Source organism: Electrona antarctica (genome assembly GCF_951216825.1).
Source record: "Electrona antarctica genome assembly, chromosome: 5".
Lineage (NCBI taxonomy): Eukaryota > Metazoa > Chordata > Actinopteri > Myctophiformes > Myctophidae > Electrona > Electrona antarctica.
The window spans coordinates 22,829,782-22,854,355 of record NC_136810.1 but is presented as its reverse complement, the minus strand read 5'-3'; the positions used below and the strand labels follow the sequence as shown (position 1 = coordinate 22,854,355).

At 41.9% G+C, this 24,574-nt stretch overlaps 3 protein-coding genes across 4 annotated transcripts; 1 reads left to right on the top strand and 2 right to left on the bottom strand.

The window, feature by feature from the left end:
• Nucleotides 1–726: 726 nt before the first annotated feature.
• On the bottom strand, nt 727–14,561 carry hdac10 (histone deacetylase 10). 2 transcript variants are annotated; one of them, XM_079500887.1, is made up of 20 exons: nt 14,444–14,561; nt 14,063–14,129; nt 13,272–13,406; nt 11,174–11,270; nt 10,649–10,746; nt 9,345–9,449; nt 8,890–8,958; nt 8,646–8,772; nt 7,782–7,847; nt 7,088–7,147; nt 6,077–6,166; nt 5,520–5,626; nt 5,030–5,097; nt 4,434–4,701; nt 4,115–4,205; nt 3,913–4,001; nt 3,512–3,568; nt 3,296–3,377; nt 2,158–2,346; nt 727–1,132 (listed from the first exon to the last, which is right to left on the bottom strand). In XM_079500887.1, exons 2-20 carry the CDS (start codon nt 14,125–14,127, stop codon nt 929–931), a joined length of 2,067 nt encoding a protein of 688 aa, XP_079357013.1. In that variant the 5' UTR covers nt 14,128–14,129; nt 14,444–14,561; the 3' UTR covers nt 727–928. The 2 variants fall into 2 exon arrangements, with proteins under 2 accessions (XP_079357013.1, XP_079357014.1); XM_079500888.1 differs by having other exon boundaries at nt 14,458–14,550.
• Nucleotides 14,136–23,550, top strand: LOC306923902 (endonuclease domain-containing 1 protein-like; the record flags this gene model as incomplete). The annotated part of the gene is made up of 3 exons (XM_079502248.1): nt 14,136–14,181; nt 22,457–22,761; nt 22,912–23,550. The coding sequence occupies exons 2-3, from the start codon at nt 22,468–22,470 to the stop codon at nt 23,548–23,550; spliced, it is 933 nt and encodes a 310-aa protein (XP_079358374.1). The 5' UTR covers nt 14,136–14,181; nt 22,457–22,467.
• On the bottom strand, nt 15,559–17,085 carry aplnr2 (apelin receptor 2; the record flags this gene model as incomplete). The annotated part of the gene is made up of 1 exon (XM_079502249.1): nt 15,559–17,085. The coding sequence occupies one exon, from the start codon at nt 17,083–17,085 to the stop codon at nt 15,559–15,561; it is 1,527 nt and encodes a 508-aa protein (XP_079358375.1).
• Nucleotides 23,551–24,574: the final 1,024 nt, after the last annotated feature.

Sequence of the window (24,574 nt, the reverse complement as noted above, 5' to 3'; positions counted from 1 at the left end):
TGCAAATAGGCCTACTATAATAACTTTAAATAGCTATACTAAGATTAAAATCATGTCAATCATAATGTATCTTGACTTGCATTCATGCAGGCTTCTTCATGCTTCTCTCAGGGGATGTTATAGGCTACCTTTTTTCAGCATCCACCAGATTCACATTAAAGGTTTCAGGTTAGGGTCAGAAGTTCTCAGAACTATACCGTCATCTCCTGTTGGCCGGTACCCAGAAGAGTGGGCACCAGTCCAAGACATTGTGGGGCGTGGGGGGGCACTAGAGAAATCTGGGCACCGCAGAAGCAAGTCCACTTAAGCCACTTAAACCATATATTGTCAAATAGCAAAAACAGACAATTTACAAGCTACAGTATGTTGCATTCTACTGTTTACCAAATGTTTGCCCATTTTCTCCAAATGTTCCTCTATTTCTGCCTATTATGACATGCCCACAATAGGGAGGGTAGGGTTCATGTGGTCGACACGTGGGTTTAGGTGCTTTGCACAAGACTCTTTAATAATAAATGAGCATCTTTCATTCACTTCCCCACTCGGTTTTCCAGATGACTTGAATTGAACCGACACATAACATAACATATAATAACACATAATTATAAGACAATAACTACTGTATGCATAGTACAGTACCCATAAAATACCATAACATGTTCGTTAAAATGCACAGTGTATATTACAATGTATTTCTTGGAAATTAAGAATTTGGACTCACTTTAATTTTATAGGCAAAACTTACAAAACTATCAAAAGAAAATTCATCAAATGCCCTGCTTCTCTGGCACTGCTGTCAGAGAACAAAAATCACATTCAAACCGAATGAATCACTTGTGTGTGCCTCTTTTGAGCAACATTTTGATATTAAGTTGTTTTTTACACAATGTCACTGTTGTTGAATTACATCATTAGGAGTTCCAAAATGCTAACGATGTTCATCTGACGTTGATTTGGTTCCCATGTCTCCATCTGTGTTCTGTAGCAGTTTCCAGTCCTGCTGCATTCTTTGTCTAAGTCTCTCCAGGGAGACCATGTCCTCTGGCAGAGGAGCTCCCAGAGGACCCAGGGAAGGCGCAGGGTTCCCCTGGAGAGCAGAGGCTGTGGAGTTTACAAACACCTTCTCAGACTCCTGGGAAGAATACACACACACGCACGCACACGCACGCACACGCACGCACGCACGCACGCACGCACGCACGCACGCACGCACGCACGCACGCACGCACACACACACACACACACACACACACACAACATTGGATTAGACCTGCAGGGCCACTACTGATACTTCTGAAACTTTAAACCAAATGCTACTCCGTAAAGCCTGAACTTGAGGTGTACTGGTACACAGCCATTGTAGGACAATGTAAAGGAAAGGAAAAGTATGTTGTGGTGAACTGAGGTGAGAAGGCGGCTTCTATTTCTATTGTGAAAGACACTGGTATGCTCTTTGTAAAGATCTTTCATAAGATACTAGGTTTATACCAGCAAGATGTTCTATGAATGATTAGGTGTTTTATCTAGAGAAACAGGTGGAATTTAAACCTAATCAAGATGTAAACCAAACTTTGTTCTTTTAGTTTGAATATAAGATCCTATGAATGCCAAAGAAATACCATGAGAACAGTCATTTTATGAACAGCAGACTGAACTTCAACTAGATTTGAATTACAACTTTTGAATGGCAATTTTGGCAATGATCAGATGAGCCGCCGAGACAAAGAAAGCATTTGGAAATGCTGCATTTGGAACACGGCTTCCCAACACATTATGTGTCTTGGGATCACGCCATATAGACAGAATGTATTGGGAATGGAGTTCTCTCCACAACAGAACAGGATTGAAAGTCACTTTCACCACTTAAGCCCTATACTTTGTTTGACACTTTTTTTTAAATTACAATAAAAAAAAATATATATATATTTTTTTATTATTAAATATTATTATTATTATTAAATTATTATTAAAACAAATTGAAAATCTATGACATGCCCAAAATAGGGACACCAGGGTTAATACAGTAGCCTATATCACAACCACTTAACCAATAAACCACAGAGAACAAAATAAAAACCGTCCTCACATTTTGAATTTTGTACAGACGCTACAATTATGATTGATTATTGCTACGTTACGGTGTCACGCCAGGCTCACCTGCATGAGTACCAGTGTGTGCCCATGTGCCAGACTCTGCAGCAGACCAGTGAGTTGGAGCCATGCATCGTGGAACACACCACTGTGTGGCATCAGTGCCAACAGGACCAGGCTAGGGTTGTACTCATAGGCTAAAGGCAGGAGGATGCTTAGCACAGTCTGCATGAACCCTGCTACGTCACTGCAGCCCTGTGGAAGAGCCAACGCATATGTATGGTTATTATTATTATTATTATGCAAATGCATGTTATTGCCATGCGAATAATGCACATTACTGATTTTTGGGCTTCGTCTATGAAGATCCAATCTGAGAATCTGCGAGGGCAGTATTTATATCAGACAGATGATGCCTTACATTGTCATTTACTGCGCTAAACAAATATTAAAGTCCATAGACTTGGCTGGCAAACGAATTACATAACTGCTCTAAAACAAACATTAAAGTCCATAGATTTGTCTGGCAAACGTTTTTTTGTTAAAAAGGCTCTAAACAAACATTAAGGGCTCTATTTTTGTCCATGCTAAACCCCTTATCCCTAAACTACACTTCTTCTTATTTTTTCTTTTTTTACTATTTTGAATAGTTAAAATAGCTAGTCTACAAGCTCACAACGTGGTAAAAAAAAGGCAAAGTAGTTTAGGGATAAGGGGTTTAGCATGGACGAAAACAGAGCCCTATGGGCTCTATTTGTCACCGCTAAACCCCTTATCCCTAAACGTCTTTGCCTTTTTTTTACCATTTTGAAAAGCATTTTTGAATAGTTCAACTAGCCAATCTACATTGACACGTTGTGAGCTTGTAGACTGGCCATTTTAACTATTCAAAAATGTTTTGCAAAATAGTAAAAAAAAAAAAAAAAAGGCAACGAAGTTTAGGGATAAGGGGTTTAGCATGGACGAAAACAGAGCCCTAAAAGTCCATAGTCTTGGCTGCCAAATGACTTATGTTATTTCGCTAAGCCATGCATTGGTGCCCCTCAAAAGATAGAATGGATAAAATAAAATATAAGGTTTAGGGAGTTTCGGTTAGTTATTTAATTTATCTTTATTCCATCAACCAACACACACACATGAGCACACACACACACAATTATAATTTATTTGTCTTCACTGATTAAATAGTTTATCGCCACTGTACCTTCTTCAGATACACCGGAAAATGATATTTGGATTTCTGAACCTCTGACTCCTTAGCACTGATCTGCACCAGTATGGCTTTCCTGCAGAAACATTTGAAAGAGATCAGTGCTAATGTCACTGATGTGGAATCACTGGATTTATTCTATTACTGTATATATGTTCACTGAGGAGGACACATTCACATAATATTAATAATACAAAAATAAATGCTCACCCATCATGTGTAAAATGAGCTGGGACCACTCCATCTCCAACACACACCAACAAAACCCTGTGTTAAAGTATTCAATTACCTCCATTGTCCATCTTTGCGAGATTAGACGGACAGTCAGAAACACAGACAGACCGTCTTCTAGCCAGCTTGACCCCTAGAAGCCACGCAGTAAAAATGTAATGGGTTGCCTAGCAACAAACTGCATAAAAATCATTGGTTCTCAACATGGGGTTCGGGACCACCAGGGGTCCAAAATGGACCGTTATGGGTCTGTAATTCTCAGAGTTAACGCTGTAGCTGTAGTATGATCAATAGGATCATGGAATATGGAGATAGGTTATGTTAATGTCTGACACAGCAACGATTTGAAGATGTTGTTTCGAGGTCAAGGTGAGGTATACCGGTTGGTGAGTGATGTCGTCACAGCATGCTGAACAGCACACCTCATGGCAGTGGAGACGCTATCAACCAATGCCAGGCCATTGCGGATCTGACGGAAAATGGACAGTGATATTTGTCAAGGAATGTGTTCAGCAGGCAGCACACGTTGACCTTTTATCACTCCAATGAAGGGACACAAACGAGGCCCTCACTGTACTGTACCTTGTTTCTTTCCATTTCCTCCACAAGGTCGATGAGAACGCAAAGGGCTGTGAGAGTGTCCTCACCGTCTGACCCCTCAGAGAAACTCTCCCTTTTGATGGGAGAAAAGGCAAACATTTTAACTCAAATCCTTGCTCCTGGGGGCTCCATTGAACAAAATACTTTGAGATGGGGGACCACGGCCAAATTCATAATATTTTGGGGGATCCTTGACATGAAAAAGTCAATAGACATTTTTAGAATCTACCTCAGATCTTAAATAGCAGTAAAAAATATAAATATTGATCAAATCCACCATAGCTAGCTCCCATAGTCATACCTGAGTCTGTTGAGAATGACTGGACTGGGAGTGTGCTGTGAGGTGAAGGGCTTACATCCGTCTGGGGGCGCCTCACCGCCAGGGAGAACCACCACAGTATGGGCGGGAGGGGCAGGGCGGAGGGGAGGCTCTGGCCACACCACCTCCAACTCCTCCCCTTTCACTTCGTCCTCCTCCTGTACCCCTCCACCGGTATGCTCTACCCCGGTCGGCTGCTTTTCTTCTGCTTTACAGCGCTTAGTGCTGCGCTCAGAGACTGGAAGATCAGCTAAAAAAACAAATTAAAGATTCCTCCATCATTATGTGATATCATGCATTCTTTCATCATCATACCCTTTTCAGCTTCTGTAAATCAAAGCTTTCCTCATAATACCTGAAAAACAAAAAATAAGACTAAAACTAGATTAAAAAAAACTAAACTAAACTAAAGTAGTAATTTCCTAAACCTAAAACGACTTATGCACTGAAAAAACTAACACTAAACTCAAATCAACTAGAGAAATAAAAAATGAAATAACTGAAACTAATCAATAGTAGTTTAGTTAGTAGTAGTAATCAATATTTCAAAACTATATTGTGAATAGTGAATATTATACCTGCGTGACTGAAACAGCACCAGTACTGCTTGTGGGCTGACCGCACACAGTGTATGGACTCAACAGCACTGAGGTAGATTAGGAAAGAAAGTCAACATGACATTCATTGCCATTTCCCAATCAGCAAATTGTAGCTCCAGCACATACTTTTTAAAATAAAAACACATACATTTGATTGATTTGAAACAGACTTATAGCATGTCATGTAGACAGCACAATAATTGCATTGTATGTAGTCATAGCACATCATAGTACATATGTATAGCATAGTATAGTATATATGTATAGTTTATATGTATAGTGTCATTATATAGATATGTTCTAGTTACGTTCTTAGCTTACGCATGTTTCATGATAAATGCATTTTATATATGTGATGTATTCCCATACTTTTGTTCTTGCCTAATGTAAGTCGCTCTGGATTAAGAGCGTCTGCTAAATGCCTAAATTGTAAATTGTAAATTGATTGACACTTGACAGCCAAGCTAACCTTTTACAGGGACCAGGCAGCTCTTTGGGTGGAGGGCAGGGATCTCCAAGCAATGTTTGAACGGTCTGACACACAGACTGAGCGAGAGAAGTCAGGTTGTATCCCCCCTGGAAAGGCAGTCAGACAATAGTGTATTTATAATATAATACTCTATTGCACAATGGTGTCGCTTGCCAACAACAACTGATTTTCATGTCTCATAATATTACGTCTTTAGAGTATGTAACAGAACATGCACAATGAGTGAGATTATAACGTGGCATTTATTTTTCACAATTAAGTGAACATTTCATGTGAAATAATCACGTAACTTTTTTCGTGTCGTTTATTCACGTCACTCCTGGTGTGTAAAAATGACCTTTAGATTTGGGACATGAGTCATTTTCCCAGCAGGGTGATCAACCGCTTGCTCCTGATGTACTATGTACGATGAATACTAAAAATCTCGCTGGTGAGCTTGTAGATCTGCTATCTTTCTAATGTTTTAAGTTTGGCTTAAGTGTATTGTTAGTTAATGATTAATGACCAGGTTGGAAGTTGTTAATAGCAACACCGACCTCTAGAACAGCACACAGTTTGCCTCCTGCCAGGTTCATCAGCAGGTGGGTGAGGTGGGCGAAGATGTCTGGAGTGGCACACATGTGACCCTGAGAATAACAAAATTCACAATATTTCAATATTCTCTTCAGGTACAGTGTACTCAACAGTCTTAGCGTGACCCAACTAATTTAGAAAAACGTGTAAGAAGGCTGTGATCTTTTACATTTACATCATGGTTTTCCAACCTCAGTTGCAGACTTTTTGGCCTTTTCTGCCTTTATTGATAGATTGAAAGTAATCTGACAGGAAATGGGGGGAAGACACGCGGTCAAAGGCCGTCGGGATCGGGAGTCGAACCCGCGGCACGCCGTCAGGCTGGCTCAGCAGCCTAGGTGCCCAGGCGGTTGAACTAACCGTCCGGGCCCTCAGTTTCAGACTTAAGGAGTATGGTGGCCAGAAGATACACATTTGTACAATCTCTGTTTGGTTCCTAATTATCAATCATTGGAACCACTGACTTATATATCTTATTACTTATTCTTCATGATGATTCTCATCCTTCATTCACGCATTTTGAGATAATTAACTCAGGGAGGCGCTATAAGGTGCCACTGGCAGCCATAAATGTTTTTAGTAATAGTAAGTCCTTTAATTTTAAGTGCAATCATTATTCTAAAATTCTAAACACTGTACTAATTTTAGGTACTTCATCTTTTCATTTGTATCTCTCATATGGTCGCAAGTGTTTCTTTTCATGCTCTCATAGTAGTATTTTGTAATATTTAATGACTCTGAGCTGCTCCAGTGTCAATGTTCTACATTATGACATTTTTAATTTTCTGTGGACAATATTAGTCATATTATATAATGTACTAATTTATATCATATCGTATGCGTAGGTAGCAGATGTCCTGCTGAAGTGTTTCATCCTATGTATTATTAGACTACATATTCTATACAAAATTTTTGCTGCTGTTACAAGGTGCATTATACCATCTATAAACTGTAAACAATATCAAGCACCTCACCTCTGGGTCACCAATGGCAGAATCAAACCCAGCACACACCAAGACCAAGTCAGGACAAAACTGTGAGGAAAAATCACAAGAATCACAACAACTCTTAAAAAATCTCATCATCTCATTCTGGCCAAACACAATTTACGTCCTCACTTTTGTCTTCAATGGTTGTTTACACAAACGCTCAAAGCTGGCCATAGGAGGGGCTAGTGCCCCTCAAACCCTTTCAAGAATGAAAATGAAAAGAAATGACAAAACCAGATACCAGGCGGCTGATCTCGTTAGCTTGTGTTAACGTGTCTCAATGTGAGGCATTGTAAGCTTGTTGATCAGTTATCTTCTGTTTTTTGCATAATTAAGTATACAGTATAGGGTTTAAGTGATAAAAAGAGAAGGATCCGGGCACACAAGGTTAAAAAATGAGGAACGCCTTTATTGATTTAAAAGCCTTTGCCTTTTAAATCAATAAAGGCGTTCCTCATTTTTTAACCTTGTGTGCCCGGATCCTTCTCTTTTTATCATGCATTGATCCCGTTTTTTGATCCGTGTGAGCAACTTTTTATCATTATTACATCCTGCTACCTCCATTGAGCACCTGGTTAGTTCCCTCTTGTTTCTCTCATAGGGATTAAGTGGTTCATCTGCAAGAATTATGGCATGTTCATACACAAATATTGAATAATGGCTGCATTTCCTGACTCACCTCATAAGCAACAGGAAGGAGGACATGAAAGAAGGCTGCTAGGTAGTCACTGTTATCCATCCCCACCTAAACAAGCATTAAAGAGAGGCCCTTCCCTTTCAGTACAAAAGATACATCCAATTTATAGGCATCTTAATTATTCACATCAAATCCTCTGTAATTATTATTATACATAGTAACTTAGAATAGAAATATTTTCATGAATGAAGTTCAAGACCCAGGATGAGAACTTATGTGTTTATACAGGTAATACAAGGTAATGTTTGTATTAGACACTAGAGTAAAATGTATTACATATTATTATTATCTTTAACGTAGGCCAGCCTATACATTTGAGGCTGCTGTTAGTATGATAAATAAAACATATATTGGCAGACAGTGTTGATTTCGTCGACTAAAACTAAACGAAAAATGTTCGTCGACTACCTTTTTTCACTGACAAAAACTAAATACAAACTAAATGAAAACTAAGCTATGATGACTAAAACTAAGACAAAATATATCAACAATTTCGTCAATAAATAAAAACTAGACTAAAATGTTAGGAAGGGACTAGTGGACAAGAGATCCAGTATAAGTCATTTTACACTTGGTTGCATGCTGAAAATAGCTGATCTACAAGCTCACAACGCGTTGCAGCGCGACACGTGAGCTTGTAGATCGGCTATTTTCAGCAAGTGTAAAATCAGCCATTACGACATCAAGGCCCGCCCAAATACATTTTAAAATCTCATGACATTTAGTCGACTAAAACTAGACTAACACTAAAACATTCCGGGACGAGAACTAAATGAAAACTATTCAAGAGACTAAAACTAAATAGAAATTTGCTGCCAAAAACAACATTGATGTGATGTGAATTACCTTGTTCCATGGCACATTGATATTGAATCCGGCCCCCTTATCTTTTCCCACGCTGTCGTAGTCTGACTCCCGGAGTTTAGGCCAGTAGCTCTGATGCTCATAGCGGTGCCAGGAGAAGTAGAGAACACTGGCATGCACACATAATGAACATTCAGGAGACCAAGATACCATACATCTCCTGCCATATGGCATGTCAAATACCATATCACACCTCAAATACTGTAACTAAAGGCCGCAGCCTCACCTTGGGTCATCCTCAAATTGATATTGCACCCCTTGGCCATGATGCACATCCCAATCAACGATCAATACCCTGAGTAAACAAAAACAAATCCATATAAAAATGTAACAATTCTTGACCACTTGGTCCCTGGCAGCCTATTTAAATGAAGCTTCTCTGTTCATTATACGGTAACCTCCTAACAACAACAATCAATATTAATTTATCTACAAAGTTGCTACTGTATACCAGTCTCTACGCTCTTTAGTGTATACGGAACAAGTCCTAAAATGGTTGTAAACGCTTGTGGTTTCGATATAGTTGCTTGAATTGCTTCAGTGCAATGCACCAACAGACCTAACCTGACTCCGCCAGATGGGGCAGCAGAGAGTACACTGGGTTCCCCCCTCCTACTCTCTGCTGCCCCATCTGGCGGAGTCAGGTTACAACAGACCTAGCAATAAAAATAATCATATTACCTTTTGACACCATAGTTTTTCTTGGCATAGCAAGCCGCAATGGCCACATTGTTAAACACACAGAAGCCATTGGCTGCACTGCGCTGACTGTGGTGTCCGGGAGGTCTATGAACATTGACAAAGAAGATAATGTAAAAGAATAAAATTAACACCATTAGATTCACTCTCTCATTAACCACCCACACCCTATATACTGAGTTGAGTCCCCCAGGGGTCTATATTACTGTTTTCACTCAACACTAAATATCTTCACCGAAATCGTAAAGTCTCGTTGTGACGTGCTGTGAGCTTGTAGATCTGCAATGTTTGCCTAAAGTTCATCCCAGAATAGGGACATTAAGGTTCAAGTGGTTAAAGGGAGACTCGCAATAATGCACCCCATTCGACCGTTATCTCTGTATTGAATAGGCGAAATCATCCGTTATCAGCACCTTCGAATAGGGGCCATACTGGCATACTCACTGTTTCAGTATGTCATTATCACCTATTGTCATTATCACTGATGTCCTGACGGAGACACGCCGTGTCTGGTGGCCTTGAGCCACGTTGTGACGGCCACCAGACCCGACTCAGCGCCGTCCGAGTTACGTCCCGATAGGCAGAGAATAGTATATATTAGTAGCCCATAGTTTCCATGCACCGACTATAGTTGGAAATGACATGTCCACCAGGGGGAAACCTTGACCAGGCTATGTTCAGCCAAGGGTGAGTATGCCAGTATGGCCATATTGGCCCTATTCGAAGGTGCTGATAACGGATGATTTCGCCTATTCAATACAGAGATAACGGTCGAATCCGCTGAATAATCAGCATTCATATTGTTTCTCACCAGTGTTGTTTTTGGCAGCAAATTTTGATTTTAGTTTTAGTCAAATTTTAGTCACCTGGAATGTTTTAGTGTTAGTCTAGTTTTAGTCGATTAAATATCATAAGATTTTAGTCGAACAAATACTATACATTTTGGTGGGCCTAAATGCCGTCATAATAACTTGTAATAACCTTTCACTTGCTGAAAAAATGTCAGCATGCAACTAATTGTAAAATGACTTATACTGGATCTCTTGTCCACTAGTCCCTTCCTAACATTTTAGTCTAGTTTTTATTTGTTGATGAAATTGTCAGTATATTTAGTCTTAGTTTTAGTCATCATAGCTTAGTTTTCATTTAGTTTCCATTTAGTTTTCGTCAGTGGAAAAAGGTAGTCGACGAACATTTTAGTTCACTCTTAGTTTTAGTCGACGAAAACAACACTGTTTCTCATTCTGTTGTCAGGACAGCTTTCCAGGATTTGTTTTGGAACTCACCTGACCAGAGCCATGCCGTTCTTCACCTTCTCCATCATCACACTGTCCACCAGCTGCAGAGTGGCACCTACGGCTAGTTTGGCACAGTGGTAGATGTTCTGGAGCCAAACAACAAACAATTAGCTAGCGGTAAGTAGAATAATAATCATCATCTTTATTTATTCATCACCTGTCTGTTGTTTACAGGTTGTTACGAGCTTTTACGAAGAAACAAGATGGAAATAATTCAACGAAGAAAAAAAAAGAATACAAAAACAATAAGCTTAAACAGAGGTAAAAGCAAGCAATAAAAGCATAAGAAATTAATACAAAATCAAAAATTACATAGACAATCAATGAACAGAAGACAACCAAGCTTTGCTAAGAGATTAAAAATGCATTTATTAACATGCAATTCGTTAAAAAAAAAGACATAAAAAAGAGCTACTGAGCCGACTATGGCAGTGGGATACTTTGAAAGCTGAAACAATTACTTACTTAATTACAAATTCACTCAACAAATACCACATCAAACCCAGAACTAACCGGGTGAAAGTAGACATCTCCATATTGCTGGGTGAAGGTCATTAGATCCTCTAGACTCAGGGAAGGGGTTTTCTTCACTGCCTCCAGGTACTCCTCGCTGTTGGGTGCACAGAAAGACACATGTAGCTCAGCGTGCCCACATGTATGTATGCTGCATGCACGTGTGTGTGTGTGTGTGTGTGTGTGTGCTTACTGTGCTAGCATGTGTGCAACCTAAATGGTAAATGGTGCAACACTCTTTACAATATGCATTACATTCACCCATTCACACACGGACGGTGGAAACCCTGCAAGGCACCAACCTTCTCATCAGGAGGAGCAGTTAGTGGTCAGTGTCTTGCTCAAGGACACTTCGACACTAACCCAGAGGAGCTGGGGATCGAAACAATTCCCAAGTGGTCTGGTCACTTTACCTCTTGACAGGGCTGTGCAGAGCACTGAGGGGGCAGGGGCTCAAACCACAAAAAAGGGCACGTGTGGGCGTGCGTAGCGCACGCCGATTTTTGTCGTCTTTTTGTGGGGTCCGTCCCTTGTACCTCATGTCATTGGACAGTAAAATAAGCAATACGTTCTCATTAGTCTGAAACTAAAACTGACTGATGGTAGCACATTAAAAGTATAATTATAAATAATAATTATGATAGTGGAATTATCATTACTTGTGAAATGTTCATTTCGAAGGGCCAATGGCACTTATTGCGCCCCCTACACAAGTCCTTATTGGCCCACACATAAACCCTTATTGGCCCCCACACAAGCCCTTATTGCCCCCCCACACAAGCCCTTATTGGTCCCCCACACAAGCCCTTTTTGGCCCCCACACAAGCCCTTATTGGCCCCCCACACAAGCCCTTATTGGCCCACACATAAGCTGTTATTGGCCCCCCACACAAGCCCTTATTGGCCCCCCACACAAGCCCTTATTAGCCCACACACAAGCCCTTATTGGCCCCCAACACAAGCCCTTATTGGCCCCCCACACAAGCCTGTTTTGGCCCACACATAAGCCCTTCCCCCCCCCCCCCCCACATGCCCTTCTGAGGGAAAGGGTACTTTGAGGAAAAAGGGCAGGGGATCTGCACGTACATGCCTCTTGAGCAACTGCCTCCCTTGTGTGTTTGTGTGTGTACCAGATGTTGTAGTTGATGAGAAAGGGATACCGGAGAACTCGCCAGTTTACCAAGTCGCCGCAGCGAAACTTCTTCATCAATGTTATGCAAACATGCTGTCTTCATCAGTGTAGTATGTCAAACTCACAGATGTTATAGTTAATTTCCAAAGTGATCAAATTATTTTGTGCAATTAAATAGTCAGCTAGATTAGGGGTTCTCAACCTGTGGGTCGCAAAAACTAAAATGCACTCGCGGCGAGTTGGTAAACTGGCGAGTTCTCCGGATACCCCAGGAAAGTGTCTGTATTAGAGATGGCATGCACCCTTGACCTTAGCCTAGAGGAAGCCCTTATGACCACGGTCATTAAATACAAACCACTCCTACATACAACCTCAGAGCTAGGTTATAGGGGCAGACGATTTACTTTTATTTTATGGTATGTGGCAGCCTAGGACATAACCACAGACTGGTTGTTATAGGTTAGAGGGCTTCAACAACTTGGTATGCCCACAAAGGAGGCAAAAGGCTGGAACAGTATTGTGCTGTCTCTGCTATAATTGGCAGCCGCCATATATGGCAGAGATGCTGTTACTTATACCCATGCCAGAGTACTGAGTGACATGGCTACTTTGTATCATGAAAACCTATGCAATGATTTTTGTGAATGTAACCTTACTTCACCAATAATATTTGGTGACCCTGTATGTTTCTCCATTATGTGAACGCGTGTGTGTGTGTGCATTACGTACGTATGCGTGAGCCAGCTTGTATGCATGACATGTGCGTGGCAGTTTGTACTGTATGCATGTACATGTGCTTGCCAGTATGCAAAGTAACTATGCATGCATTTATGTACGTACAGTACGTGTCACAACATGTGTGTGTGTGTGTGTGTGTGTGTGTGTGTGTGTGTGTGTGTGTGCCTGCTTGCAAATAAATGAGTGAGTGCATCCTATCATCTGTAACCAAATGGAACTTAGCCTGACCTGTGAACCAGCAGAATGTCTCCATCGGTTGCTTCGCGGACTGGGATGGAGACACAGCGCTCAGCCAGACCGCTGAGAACCAAGGCTTCATGACTGACTGTCAGACGCTCAGGCACCTCGATCTTACACGCTGGACTGAGGGAGGAATTTTGTTCATAAATTCATCACTCTATTACTGCTTAACTACTTAAGCATTAAGCCTATCAGTCTTTCTCAACCTGTAGCAGGTCATGGGTCCCTACATGATTTTGATGACAGTAAAGAGACAATTTAAGGTATTTAAGTCCTTTTTAATAATAAATAATGAAATGGAAAAACACAATTACTGGCTGCATCAAAAGTTACAAATATTCAAATATCATTTTGGGGGGTCGCGGCCTGAAAAGACAGACCCACTTTTGAAAATGTGAAGTCACACCATGTTGAATTGCAATGGCAGCGTTCCTCCACAAGATGGCATCCGTGTCCAGAGGTGCAACTTGGCACATTCTCTTTTCAAAAATAACTGTTGAAATAATAGCCTTTATTGTCGATTTATTGAAAAATATTTAATTCTTTATCATTTTTGGAAAGAATAGCCATTAATTCCGAGGTGGCCACTCGTCCTTGGTGGTATAGGAGAGTGGGGTCAGATTCATTGCCCACCTATCCTGTTACCTTTTTAAAAAATATAAAAATTTTGACTTTCACAGATTATGCAGTGAGTGAGTAGCCCTGGTCGCGAGTTAGTAAGAGACTCGCTAACGCGCTGGTCCAGGGCTAGGCAGTGAGAAGATGGGTGATCAACTTACTCAACCCAGAGCAGTTTGTATTTGGTCATCTCCTCATCATACACCAATGCTGTTCCCATCGCCATCTCTGACAGACAGAGAAGTTCGGAGCGTATATCATCACGGACAAATAAGTTAAAGTAAGTTTCCTGCAGTAAAATCTAAAATGACCACCGTATGTAACATTTTGGCACATTTGATTTTACGCGCAGCAAACATACTTACAAAATGACTGCACAGTGCACACTGTATTTGACTAGTACCTAGCCCCATATGTGCCCTCTCCCTACGCTCATTCTGTAGCTCCGAGATGCTACAGAATGAGCGTAGGGAGAGGGCACATATGGGGCTAACTAGTACCTAGCTAGCAGCTGTAAGTATTAAAGTGCTGAATAAGAAGACCTAAATAGACTTACAAGCGGCACAAGAGCCTAAATATGGCTTGAATTGGAAAATATGGTAAAAGTATCAAACGAACAGACAACTTCACAATCATTCAAGTATGGGCGCAGACATATTTGTAGTGTCATGTGACCAAATCAACTGAATACCTCCTTCAAAATAAAAGTTCAGAATGATTTTATTTTCGTCGTCATACAGATTGTTCACAGACATTCTTCAGATACTTTATTACAGGCTTTGCCTCAGTGCTACAACAAAAACGTTCTAAAAATACCACAGGGTATAAATAAATCAACGAATAAAAAACATACATGTATCTCATGTCACGTGGAAAGTACCCGAAACCTACTGTAGTTAGATTTATATGGGAATATCTTTCCATTGTGGGAAACCATCTGGGAGTGTCTCTCAGTGCCAGCCAATGAAACTTCTCACGTCACTATTTGACAGTAAATTAACTAAATGTCTCTTGAAATGATTTCCTTTTTTTAATAGCCCATTTATTTTCAGAAGGATTACATCACTGTCTACAGAATCTCTTCTCAACTCTGAGAAAAACAGCAGTTGCTCCTTTTTAGAGTTACTACAGCATAAATAATTAAAATAAGTTTCTGCATTGAACACAGAAAAACATGTTTCATTTAAATTTCAAAGCAAATTAAGTATTTCCTTTAAACTTCTTAAAAGGTAAATATGTAGTAGTCCACTGTTCTTAGGCCCCTTTATTATTATTATTATTATTGGTGCTAGCGTCTGAGGAACCAGAACCATGATGTAACAAGAAACCTTGACCTTGCTTGAAACTTGACAACCTTGCCTCCTCTCGCACCTTTCCTCATCCATTTCACGTTATATTTAAAGGATTCTACTGACCATCTTTTCAAGTCTTTTCAAATGGTTCAGTGTCTTGCTCAAGTACATGGGAACACATGGGCATTGAACCAGTGGCATTGCAGCTCCGGGGTCCGGCCCACAGTCTCGCTAATCCAGTGGTTCTCACTCACGGGTCCATTTGGTTCCATTTGTACTCTCTCAGAGTTACGGTGGGGTGGGGGGGGGCTAATTCCACACCAAACTGTGGGTCTATGAAATTAAAAAGTTTGAGAGCCACTGCTCTAACCGCTGGGGCATCCTGCCAACCTCTCCCTCCCACCCTCCGTCCTCTCCTCCTCCTCCATCCTAACTGCTGTCTCCTCCTGAGTTCGTGTGGGAAAGGAAGAGCTTCTCTCTTCTCTCTCCTCACCTCCTTTAGCCTCGCCGCCCTCCTCATCGCCTCCTCCCGTCCCTCCTCTCGCCCGTAGTCTCATACACCACAGCCGGAGGAGAGCCCCTCTACACCTCTTCCTGAAGGTGGAGTCACAGGCGGCGTAGAGGAGTGGGTTAAGGCAGGAGTTGAGGTATGCCAGACAGGTAACATATGGGTGAGCGGCTAGTAACACCTGATCTAAGGTACAGGAGTACGGAAGCAGGCCGAACTCTGACAACATGGACACAGTCTTATTGACATGGAGAGGAAGCCAACACAGGAAGAAGGCTAGCACTAAGCTTATGATGACCCTGAGAAGTCTTCGTTGGCGACTGCGGTCAGGCCGAGGACCGCGGCCAAAATGTCTGCTGAGGAGGCGGGCCAACGAGCAGTAGCAGACCAGCAGGATGGCGAGTGGGAGCAAGAAGCCAAAGGCGGTTGATTTTAAACTTAAGGCCGCCGCCCACCACAGCTCGGCCCTCTCGCGCTCTGTCTCGTCCAGGTCTGCTCCAATCAGCATGGAGTAATCCATCTGGCAGGAAAGGAGGAAACCCCCGGGACTGGGAGTGGCTGGCTGAGTTGGTTCCGGCAGCCAGTAGTCGTAGTCTTCATCATGTCCTCCGTCAAGATCCACCTCCTTGACGGACCGGAGCACCAAAGCAGGTAGCGCCAGGACACTTGCCAACACCCAAACTCCTCCCACTATCCAAAATGCTCTGCCGCCACAGCCCTGCTGAGCATGGTGGCCCGAGTGCCGGCGTCCAATCAGAACCCAGTATCTCTCCACACTGAGCATGCTGAGACTGAACACGCTGGCGTACATGTTGAGTGCGGTGAGAAAGCTGCTTATTTGACATAGCGGTTGCCCAAATGGCCAGTGGTATCCCAGCGCTGTATAGACTGCCCACAAAGGGAGGGTTACCAGAAAGCACAGATCGGCTAATGCCAAGCTAGCGATCAGGGAGTCTGTCAGTGAATGAGCGGAGCGAGGAAGAGACGCTGGAGGAGGGGGGGAGGGACTGGAGAGCTGAGATGAAAGTCTGTAGCTTTGTCTAACGGTGTATACTTGGGGCGTAACATTGTACCTCTGTTTCTGGAAGAGTCCACAGAAGACCCTGCTAGAACTGATGTTCTTCCAGCCAGTAGTGATAATGTCAGTGTAACGGGCTGTACCACATCGGCCTCCTGTTCCGCTCTCATGTCCAGCTGTGGCTTTCTTGCCATCGGTTCGGTCCAGGTACGCCCAGAGCACCAGGCTGTTTCCCAGGCAGCCGACCAGGAAGGCCAGCAGGTAGATCGATGGGATGATGGAGAAGGAGGGGGACCAGTCGCTGTAGTCACAGTGGGGGGGCAGAGGAGAGGGAGATGCGGAGGGGACAAGGTCTAGGTCTGACATCTTCCTGTTTGTCTCACGTCTGTGTGTCTGTCTGTGTCAGCCCGTCTGCTTCATGATAAAAGTTCTGCCATGGAAATCACTGGAGGATTTTCTGAGAGCTCTGGAAACACAGAGGAATACAAAGTGAAAAACTGAGGCTATATATTGTGCCTCGAGTGCATGCACAGTAATTTTACTCTGAGTGCATAGAATAATTGATAAATTAAAACATTCTAAAAATAGTATCATTTAATTTCCACATAAAAAAGAGGCATCAAAGCCCTATTACGATGTAAAATGTAGTTTTAGGATTCTGAGGAAACCATCATTAATAATAATCCAGAAGTAAAACAAATTGAAGAAGAATGCATTTTCAGTCAGCTAAAAAGCATCTTAACTACTGAGGGACTATTAGTCCTGCTTTACTTACACCAACTGACTTTGGTCAAATGGTGTAGCAGCCTGTCAAAGGCTGCTACACCACACATCCTGTCAGATTACTTTCAACCTATCAATAAAGGCAGAAAAAGCCAAAAAGATATCTTAAAAATAAATAAATAGCTGATCTACAAGCTCACAACCAATGATTGTTGTGAGCTTGTAGATTGCCTATTTTAGAAGATCTTGAAATGTTTAGATTTTGAGAACATTTCTGGCATAATAATAATGTAGCTACAATAGGTTGAAGGTGGTTAATCCTCGTTATGCATTAGCAAAAGTGTCTTGGTCTCCACTGTCTCCACTATGTTGTTTGTGTGCATCCACAATAAAAAAAATCCTTACCTTAAGCAAGTCCACCAGGAAATATCAGTTAATCTCTGTCTGTCTCCAGTGTTGTCCTGCTGATCCTCAGTACGAAAATATTGTTGTCTGCCTCTCAACTCGGAATATATAGACCGCCCCTCCCCACCCCACCCCACCTCTCTCTCTTTCTCCCTCTCTTCTACACACAGAAAAAGACAGAGGGTCTTCCCTCATCAAAACAGGACCACCCCAGCAGAGGCTTACAGGACCTGCAAATACCCCAATGATCACCCCAACACCCCCCACCCCCAACACAAACACCCACACCTCCTGAGACACAATAAACTCACCTCACCTCCCAAATTCACACAGACTCATGCAAATAGAAGCCACACAAGCAGACAAACAGCCCCCCAGCATGCTCTGTCATATTGTCTATCTATACGGTCATATACATAAACTCACACAAAATGCACATACCGGTACACTAAGTGTGTGCATAAACACGCATACCCCTTGTGCTCTATGTATGACATACTATAAAAGGCAGTCAACAAATCCACACCAGGTTTACAGCATCTCTTTAGACCAGTAGGCCCTAGTAGAAGACAAAGGACATCTAGGGTAGTCTTAATGAATAAAGCCTTTAATTCAATGGATTGTTGTTTGAACAGTGTGTAAACATTCCAACAATTTCAATGTGCTTTGCTCTTTTCCTATGTCGGAGAGAAGGAAAGTGCCACTGATAACCATATGCCCATGCAGTGTTTTGATGACGCTATGCTAAAGGAAGCAGTCAAACTAACATGATAGAGCACATCTTGGGGGATTGTGAAACTCAGTGAAAGCTATGGCAAAAGCAAAGCAAAGCAAAGTTACTATATTTACCCAGGGTAACTGGACTAAGCATCAGATACTTGTTTACAGCCAGGCCCTGCTCATAGAACATTTCATGGTAGTGGTTCAATGCCTTGCTCAAGGGCACTTCAGCGGTGGTAATTTTAACGTGCCGGTCCGGGGATATGAACTGGCGACCTTCCGGTATCAAGACCGCTCCGCAAACCGTTCGGCCACCGCTGCCACTAAATTGCCAACAAGCTTGATCCTTTAAGCAGAGCCAGCGTCCACAAAACCCAGTTCAGGAGCATCATTGAGTACTCGTGCTTTGCCTGGATGGATTTTGATTTGATTCATTAGATTCCATGGTTAAAAGAAAAATACATGTTACATGCTCACTTCCACATCTGATGGCGGTCACATCCTCCCTACAAAAGAGACTTGATATGTAAATGAAATACCCAAGGTAACTAGATGATAGGAATATCCTATCTATGGGGTTTCGAAACTTCTTCATCTTCCTTATTATCACTTTTTATTTCACATGATAGTAGCATTATGTCTTTGCTTTGTGTAAAACATTTTTTTGTTTTTGTCTTTAAGTAGACTGAACAGAAAAGACTCTTTTCTGTTCAGTCTACTTTTATATTGTTTTGTTGTCCTAATCCCCATTTGTTTTGATCTCTTTTTTGTTCTTATTGTATTGTTTTTTTAATAATTAAAAATAAATCTAATTGCATGCAAAATAAGCAGTGATGTTCTCCGTTCTCGTATAAGCCCCTTTAGGGTTTCCTACTTCACCGTGCAACTAGTTAGCTGTTAACTTTACTGTGGAAATACATTTTATTCTGTTGTGCAAAATCAAATAAATCAAATACATACGTCTCACAAAAACGGGATAAAAATGAAAAACACAATAAAGTCAGTGAATTATTTCCATTGTGGTCCTTGGTCTGAAACAAAACATAAAACAGCCAATGCAACAATAAATAAAACACTCTTTAACAAACTATAATGCTAAACATTATTTACGGCATGAATAAAGGATCTTATAATAAATAGACGTGTATGTGTTATTCTGCAACGTTTTCTATAAGCCATGCTTTGACCCTTTGGTTGAAATGAAGTCTGAAGCTCTTTATTGCCTGGGGGTTGCAAGTTCCAGTTTTACTGCTCCTCCATAATCTAAATGAGCATCTTCACATATCAGCTTTGAATGCCTCAGTTAGGTATCAAACAGAAAAAGACACTAAAGATCATTGGTGTGGATGAAGGATATGCCATAAAAAGCATTTTGCTATCACCAAGCTGAGCAAAAACAGTTGCTGCAACAACTGTTCTTTTCAAGATGCACACTCCCAACCACACTCCCAACTGTCCACCGTATCTGAAAGAGCTGCTACCCACAGCTCACGTCCCAGGCTGAACCTGACCACCATGGAGGTTACCTACCACCAAGTGCCTTGTCACTCCCCATTTGGCTAACAACACATGTCTTGACAGGAAAAGCTCCTGTCAAGACCTTCACTCGTCCACTCTGCTGTAACAGCATGGAACGGCCTTCCCTCTCCTGCTGTTGGACACATCACATCAAGTGGTGTTGATGACTTCAGGAAGAGAGCAGGCTGAACAAATACCTCCTCACATCCTCAGCATGAGCATGCAATCAAGCTCCAGGACATCCAAACATACACAAAATTAATCAGTTTAATACAAATATACCTGAGTAGCTATTTACTTATTTCCTGTTGCAGTGTTTGTGAATATCAGTAGCTGAGAGTGAATACACTTGGACCTATGCTGTACTCTAAGCAGAAGTTTTCAGCAGGTGGTCCCTGGATCACTGGTGGTCTGTCACGTGACTCACGTCCGTGAAGGAATTGCATGTGGTCCCTGACCATGCATTTAGTAATGTAGGAAAGTGAAGATATTGTATTTTCTATTCCATTGCAATGATTGCACTAAACTTTTGTTCACTGTTCCGTGGAAGTGTGGAAACAATGTTGTCAGTTACTGGGAAGTCTGAGGTTAAGAAATGGAGTTATAATCTCAAAAAGGGTTAGTGTACTAGCTTGCCTGATTGAGTCATCATTATTTTGAAATGTGCCCATAACTTATGGGCACATTTATTATGGGTACACTACAGAGTCGGCAAAGCGTTTCCGGTTTTCTGGCCGACGCTGCAAGTTGCCGTGTGGCTGGAACTTCATTTCCATCCACCAACTGTTTAAAGACCCGGAAGAGACTCCTGCCGCTCGCGGCTTTTGGCATCTTCGTGACTCCTGTCTGGAAGCACCCAATTAGAGTCAGAATGAACTCATTGTCATATCACAGGTTTGCAGGTGTGTGAAATTATTTTTTGTGCATGCTCCATTGTTTTTATATTAAATAAATTTTGGTATGCAAAAGCAAATAGTAGTACAACAATTGCTCTGAAATGTATTAAAGTACAAATTAAAGGTCCACTAAGTGGACATGATTTGAATTAAGTACAAGTTGTATTTAAATTATTTGTCATGCTCCACACCTGTACCACAAAAACAAAAATCACAATGTGACATGAGTCACAAAATAATTCTGTAAACCAGAATGATTAATGTGTAAAGCAGTACACAGAAAATATTGTCTCTTAAAATAAATATGATCAGGGAAGGAGTGTTTGGGTGGATAAACCATGAGACTGTCTTTAGTGGCACAGACAGACAGACATAATATCCTTGGAACACACACACACACACACACACACACACACACACACACACACACACACACACACACACACACACACACACACACACACACACACACACACACACACACACACACACACACACACACACACACACAGGGAGACAGACACACACACACACACACAGGATATAACCACAGAGAGACATACAGTAAAAGGAGAGATAAGATGCCACTGGTCAACAGTGTCAAAGTGTTGGTTTCCAGCAGGGTAGGGGTCAGCCAGTTATCTGTTGTTATAGGAACCGTTTCAGAAACATTCCAGTCTTCTTTCACTGGAAAAGCTGGTAAATAGACTCCACCCCCAAACACACATGCACACACAAACACAGCTTTATTTATTAACCCGAAGGAAGAGAAAGGAGTGGCAAATACAGACTGGCTTGCATTTAACCACGGTCTGATTATTGCCGTGGGAAACAGCAGGCCAAGAGGGGTGGTGGGAAGTGAAATTCAAAGCTTCTCCCTTGTCAACTAAAGTCTTTCTTTCTTGAAACTATAACACTGTGATTACAGTTCAAAAGTGCAGTATTTCCGATCACTTTGTTTATATGGCTTAACTATTTGAAGCCATCATATATTCACTAATGTGCTTTTTACTTTTTATTTTCCAACAAGCATAAGACAGACAAACATGTAAAAATACAAATAAAATTAAATAACCTTGTAACACACACAGCGTATCCCCTCCCCAGTAGTTCATCAACAAGTCAGTTGATAAGATGATAAGAGGTCACCATATTTTCTCAAAATCTTTTCATCGGTCAGTTGTGTCAACTGCTGTTTTAATGAGGGCACACTCCCCTTTCCAAGACAAGACTGGATACTTGTGTATTCTGCTGTATTAATATACTAGAATTGGCACTATTTTTCGAGGGTAGACATTTTAATTACAGCCAATATACCTTCACTAGGGCCTGCAATTCCCCGTGGATAGACTGCCCATAATATTAAAATAAATGATAAGACATTTTCATAATGTGGCAGAGCAGTCAAACCCGCACAGGAGGAGACATTGTCCCTGGGATCAAAGGCACGGTTAAAGTGGATCGTTTCTCCTCAGGTTGCCGTGCAATGTTTTCCAACGGAGGGACTCAAGCCCTCACCTTTCTGCTGATCATGGTGATGGTGAGAGGAGAAGTTCAGGAAAAACTCTCATCCGATTGTAAAGACTTCCTGTACATGGGCACACTGCTTCGAGGACTCAATGATGACTCACTGAAGATCATCTGCCAGTATTACAACGGTGCACCTCGCTTTGTCACCCTGTATGACACCTGCGATCTCATCCCTGTTTACTCTGCATACATCTTCAAGCGTTCTGATGGCTCCAAAAAGACGGAGGCTTCTTGGATGTATGAACCACAGGTAGGGATCAAGCAGCGTTGACTTATACAAATATACTATAATGATTCTCAACCATTTTAATTCAATTTCGACCTTTTTGCTTCCGCCAGTTTTTCTATTTTTCTAGTCTATAGCCTGTGTCATAGACTCATAGGTGATTTATCTTGCCAGCTCTCCATATCATCTGGTTCAAGAAACATGGAGGTCTTCCCTGCTGGTGATCTTCAGAGGAGATTTGAAGAGTCCCAGGCCGTGCTTTTAGACTACTCAGACACTGTGAATTATGAGCGCGGTCAACTGAATCCAGACGAGCACCAGGACAACCCCGATGACAAGGCCGCCACCTATACTCTGACCAATGTAGTCCCTCAGGACCGAAGGTTCAACATCGGTCCGTGGAAGGACCACGAGCACAAGATCCGCAGGAGGCTGAACAACTACTGCCGCGGCACCGCGTACATGGTGACCGGAGTGACCACCTCGGGGCGCACCATCCGCCGGAACAACGTCAACCGGGTGGCCATACCAACGTTCCTGTGGTCAGCCTATTGCTGCCCCAACTTTGATCGTAACGCACCGCCCGAGGAACGCTCCAAGTTCCCGGCGTTCGGCTCTCACGGGCTAAATGACAAGGACAACAATCAGGTTCAGGAGATGTCCCTACAGGACTTACAAGACTTCCTTCGGTTAGTCACATATGTTGACAGTTCCTTTCAGATCTTCTACGGTAACTGTGTGACCCCTCAAATGTCACTGAAGTCCCTTCAAGACTATGTGGGGGAAACAGAAATAAGGGTGTGGCTGCAATGACACCGAGTTGGACATCTGATGACATATACAAAAGAAGGTTATTATGAATATCCATGTTCATATACAACTTACAGGCAGTGGATAAAATGTTTCAATCATTAAACTATGTTTGTTAAATTACGGCTACATTCTTGATCATTTGTTTTAATAGTTTATATTAACTATCAAATAGATTAATTGTTGTGCTTTATGATTTTGATTATACAGTACATTCTGTGTTCAGTTTTTCACACATGTTCTGTGTATGTTATCACCATTCATCTGTGCACACACTGTGGCGTGGATCTCTTATATATCACTTGTCTCACTTGCATAGACTGAAACATACACCCAACTCTGCAGCACTTTTGTTCTTAAAATATAGATAAGCCCAACAGTTTTACATTTTACCACATGACTATCGAGTGTAGTGCTGACGTTCACCAGCAATGCAAAGAGGCCAGATGATGATCTTGTACAGCGAGTTGAGTAAGCTATGCATAACTGTAACGTTTAAAAACGGTTTAAATTCAAGGTAGCAGAGAACTGAATGAGAATAACATGATGCACATAACCACCAGTCTGAGAATATAGACATATACCTAAGCCTAATGCCTTGTGGAAAATAAGCAATTTGTAATTATTCTCATTGAGTGAAACATCATTTCATCCCTGCCTCCTAACCATCTCCTAACATTAGGTTATGCTATGCTACATGGACCAAGTCCCCAGAACGGATGGCCAACGTTGAAGCGTTCAGCCCTACTGGTCAGAGCTGGGACTGCAGGCAGGCCCGTGCATTTAGCACGAGGAAACCCAGTGCAGCTGGGGTTTAACATTGAGCACTTCCGGGTGCTTCAAAACACCACTGAGCAACTTCCATGAATGAATAGCAGGGGGCGGGCTGTCGCTCCCAGTCCGCCCTCGATCATTTATAACTATGATATGGACACAGCTTCAACATGACATGCATAATCCCCATTATAATCAAAACAATATTCCCAGTCGGAAAATGCTTAATTTAGGGCTTTCCCAGGGTGAAGGA

Excerpts from the sequence above, each read along its gene's own strand:
- hdac10 (XM_079500887.1), bottom strand. The coding sequence starts at position 14,127 with ATGGCGATGGGAACAGCATTGGTGTATGATGAGGAGATGACCAAATAC. Across the intron at positions 9,450-10,648 it reads AACGGCATGGCTCTGGTCAG|ACCTCCCGGACACCACAGTC; the intron begins GTGAGTTCCAAA and ends CAATGTTCATAG. Across the intron at positions 3,378-3,511 it reads GCTCATTTTACACATGATGG|GAAAGCCATACTGGTGCAGA; the intron begins GTGAGCATTTAT and ends ATGTTTCTGCAG.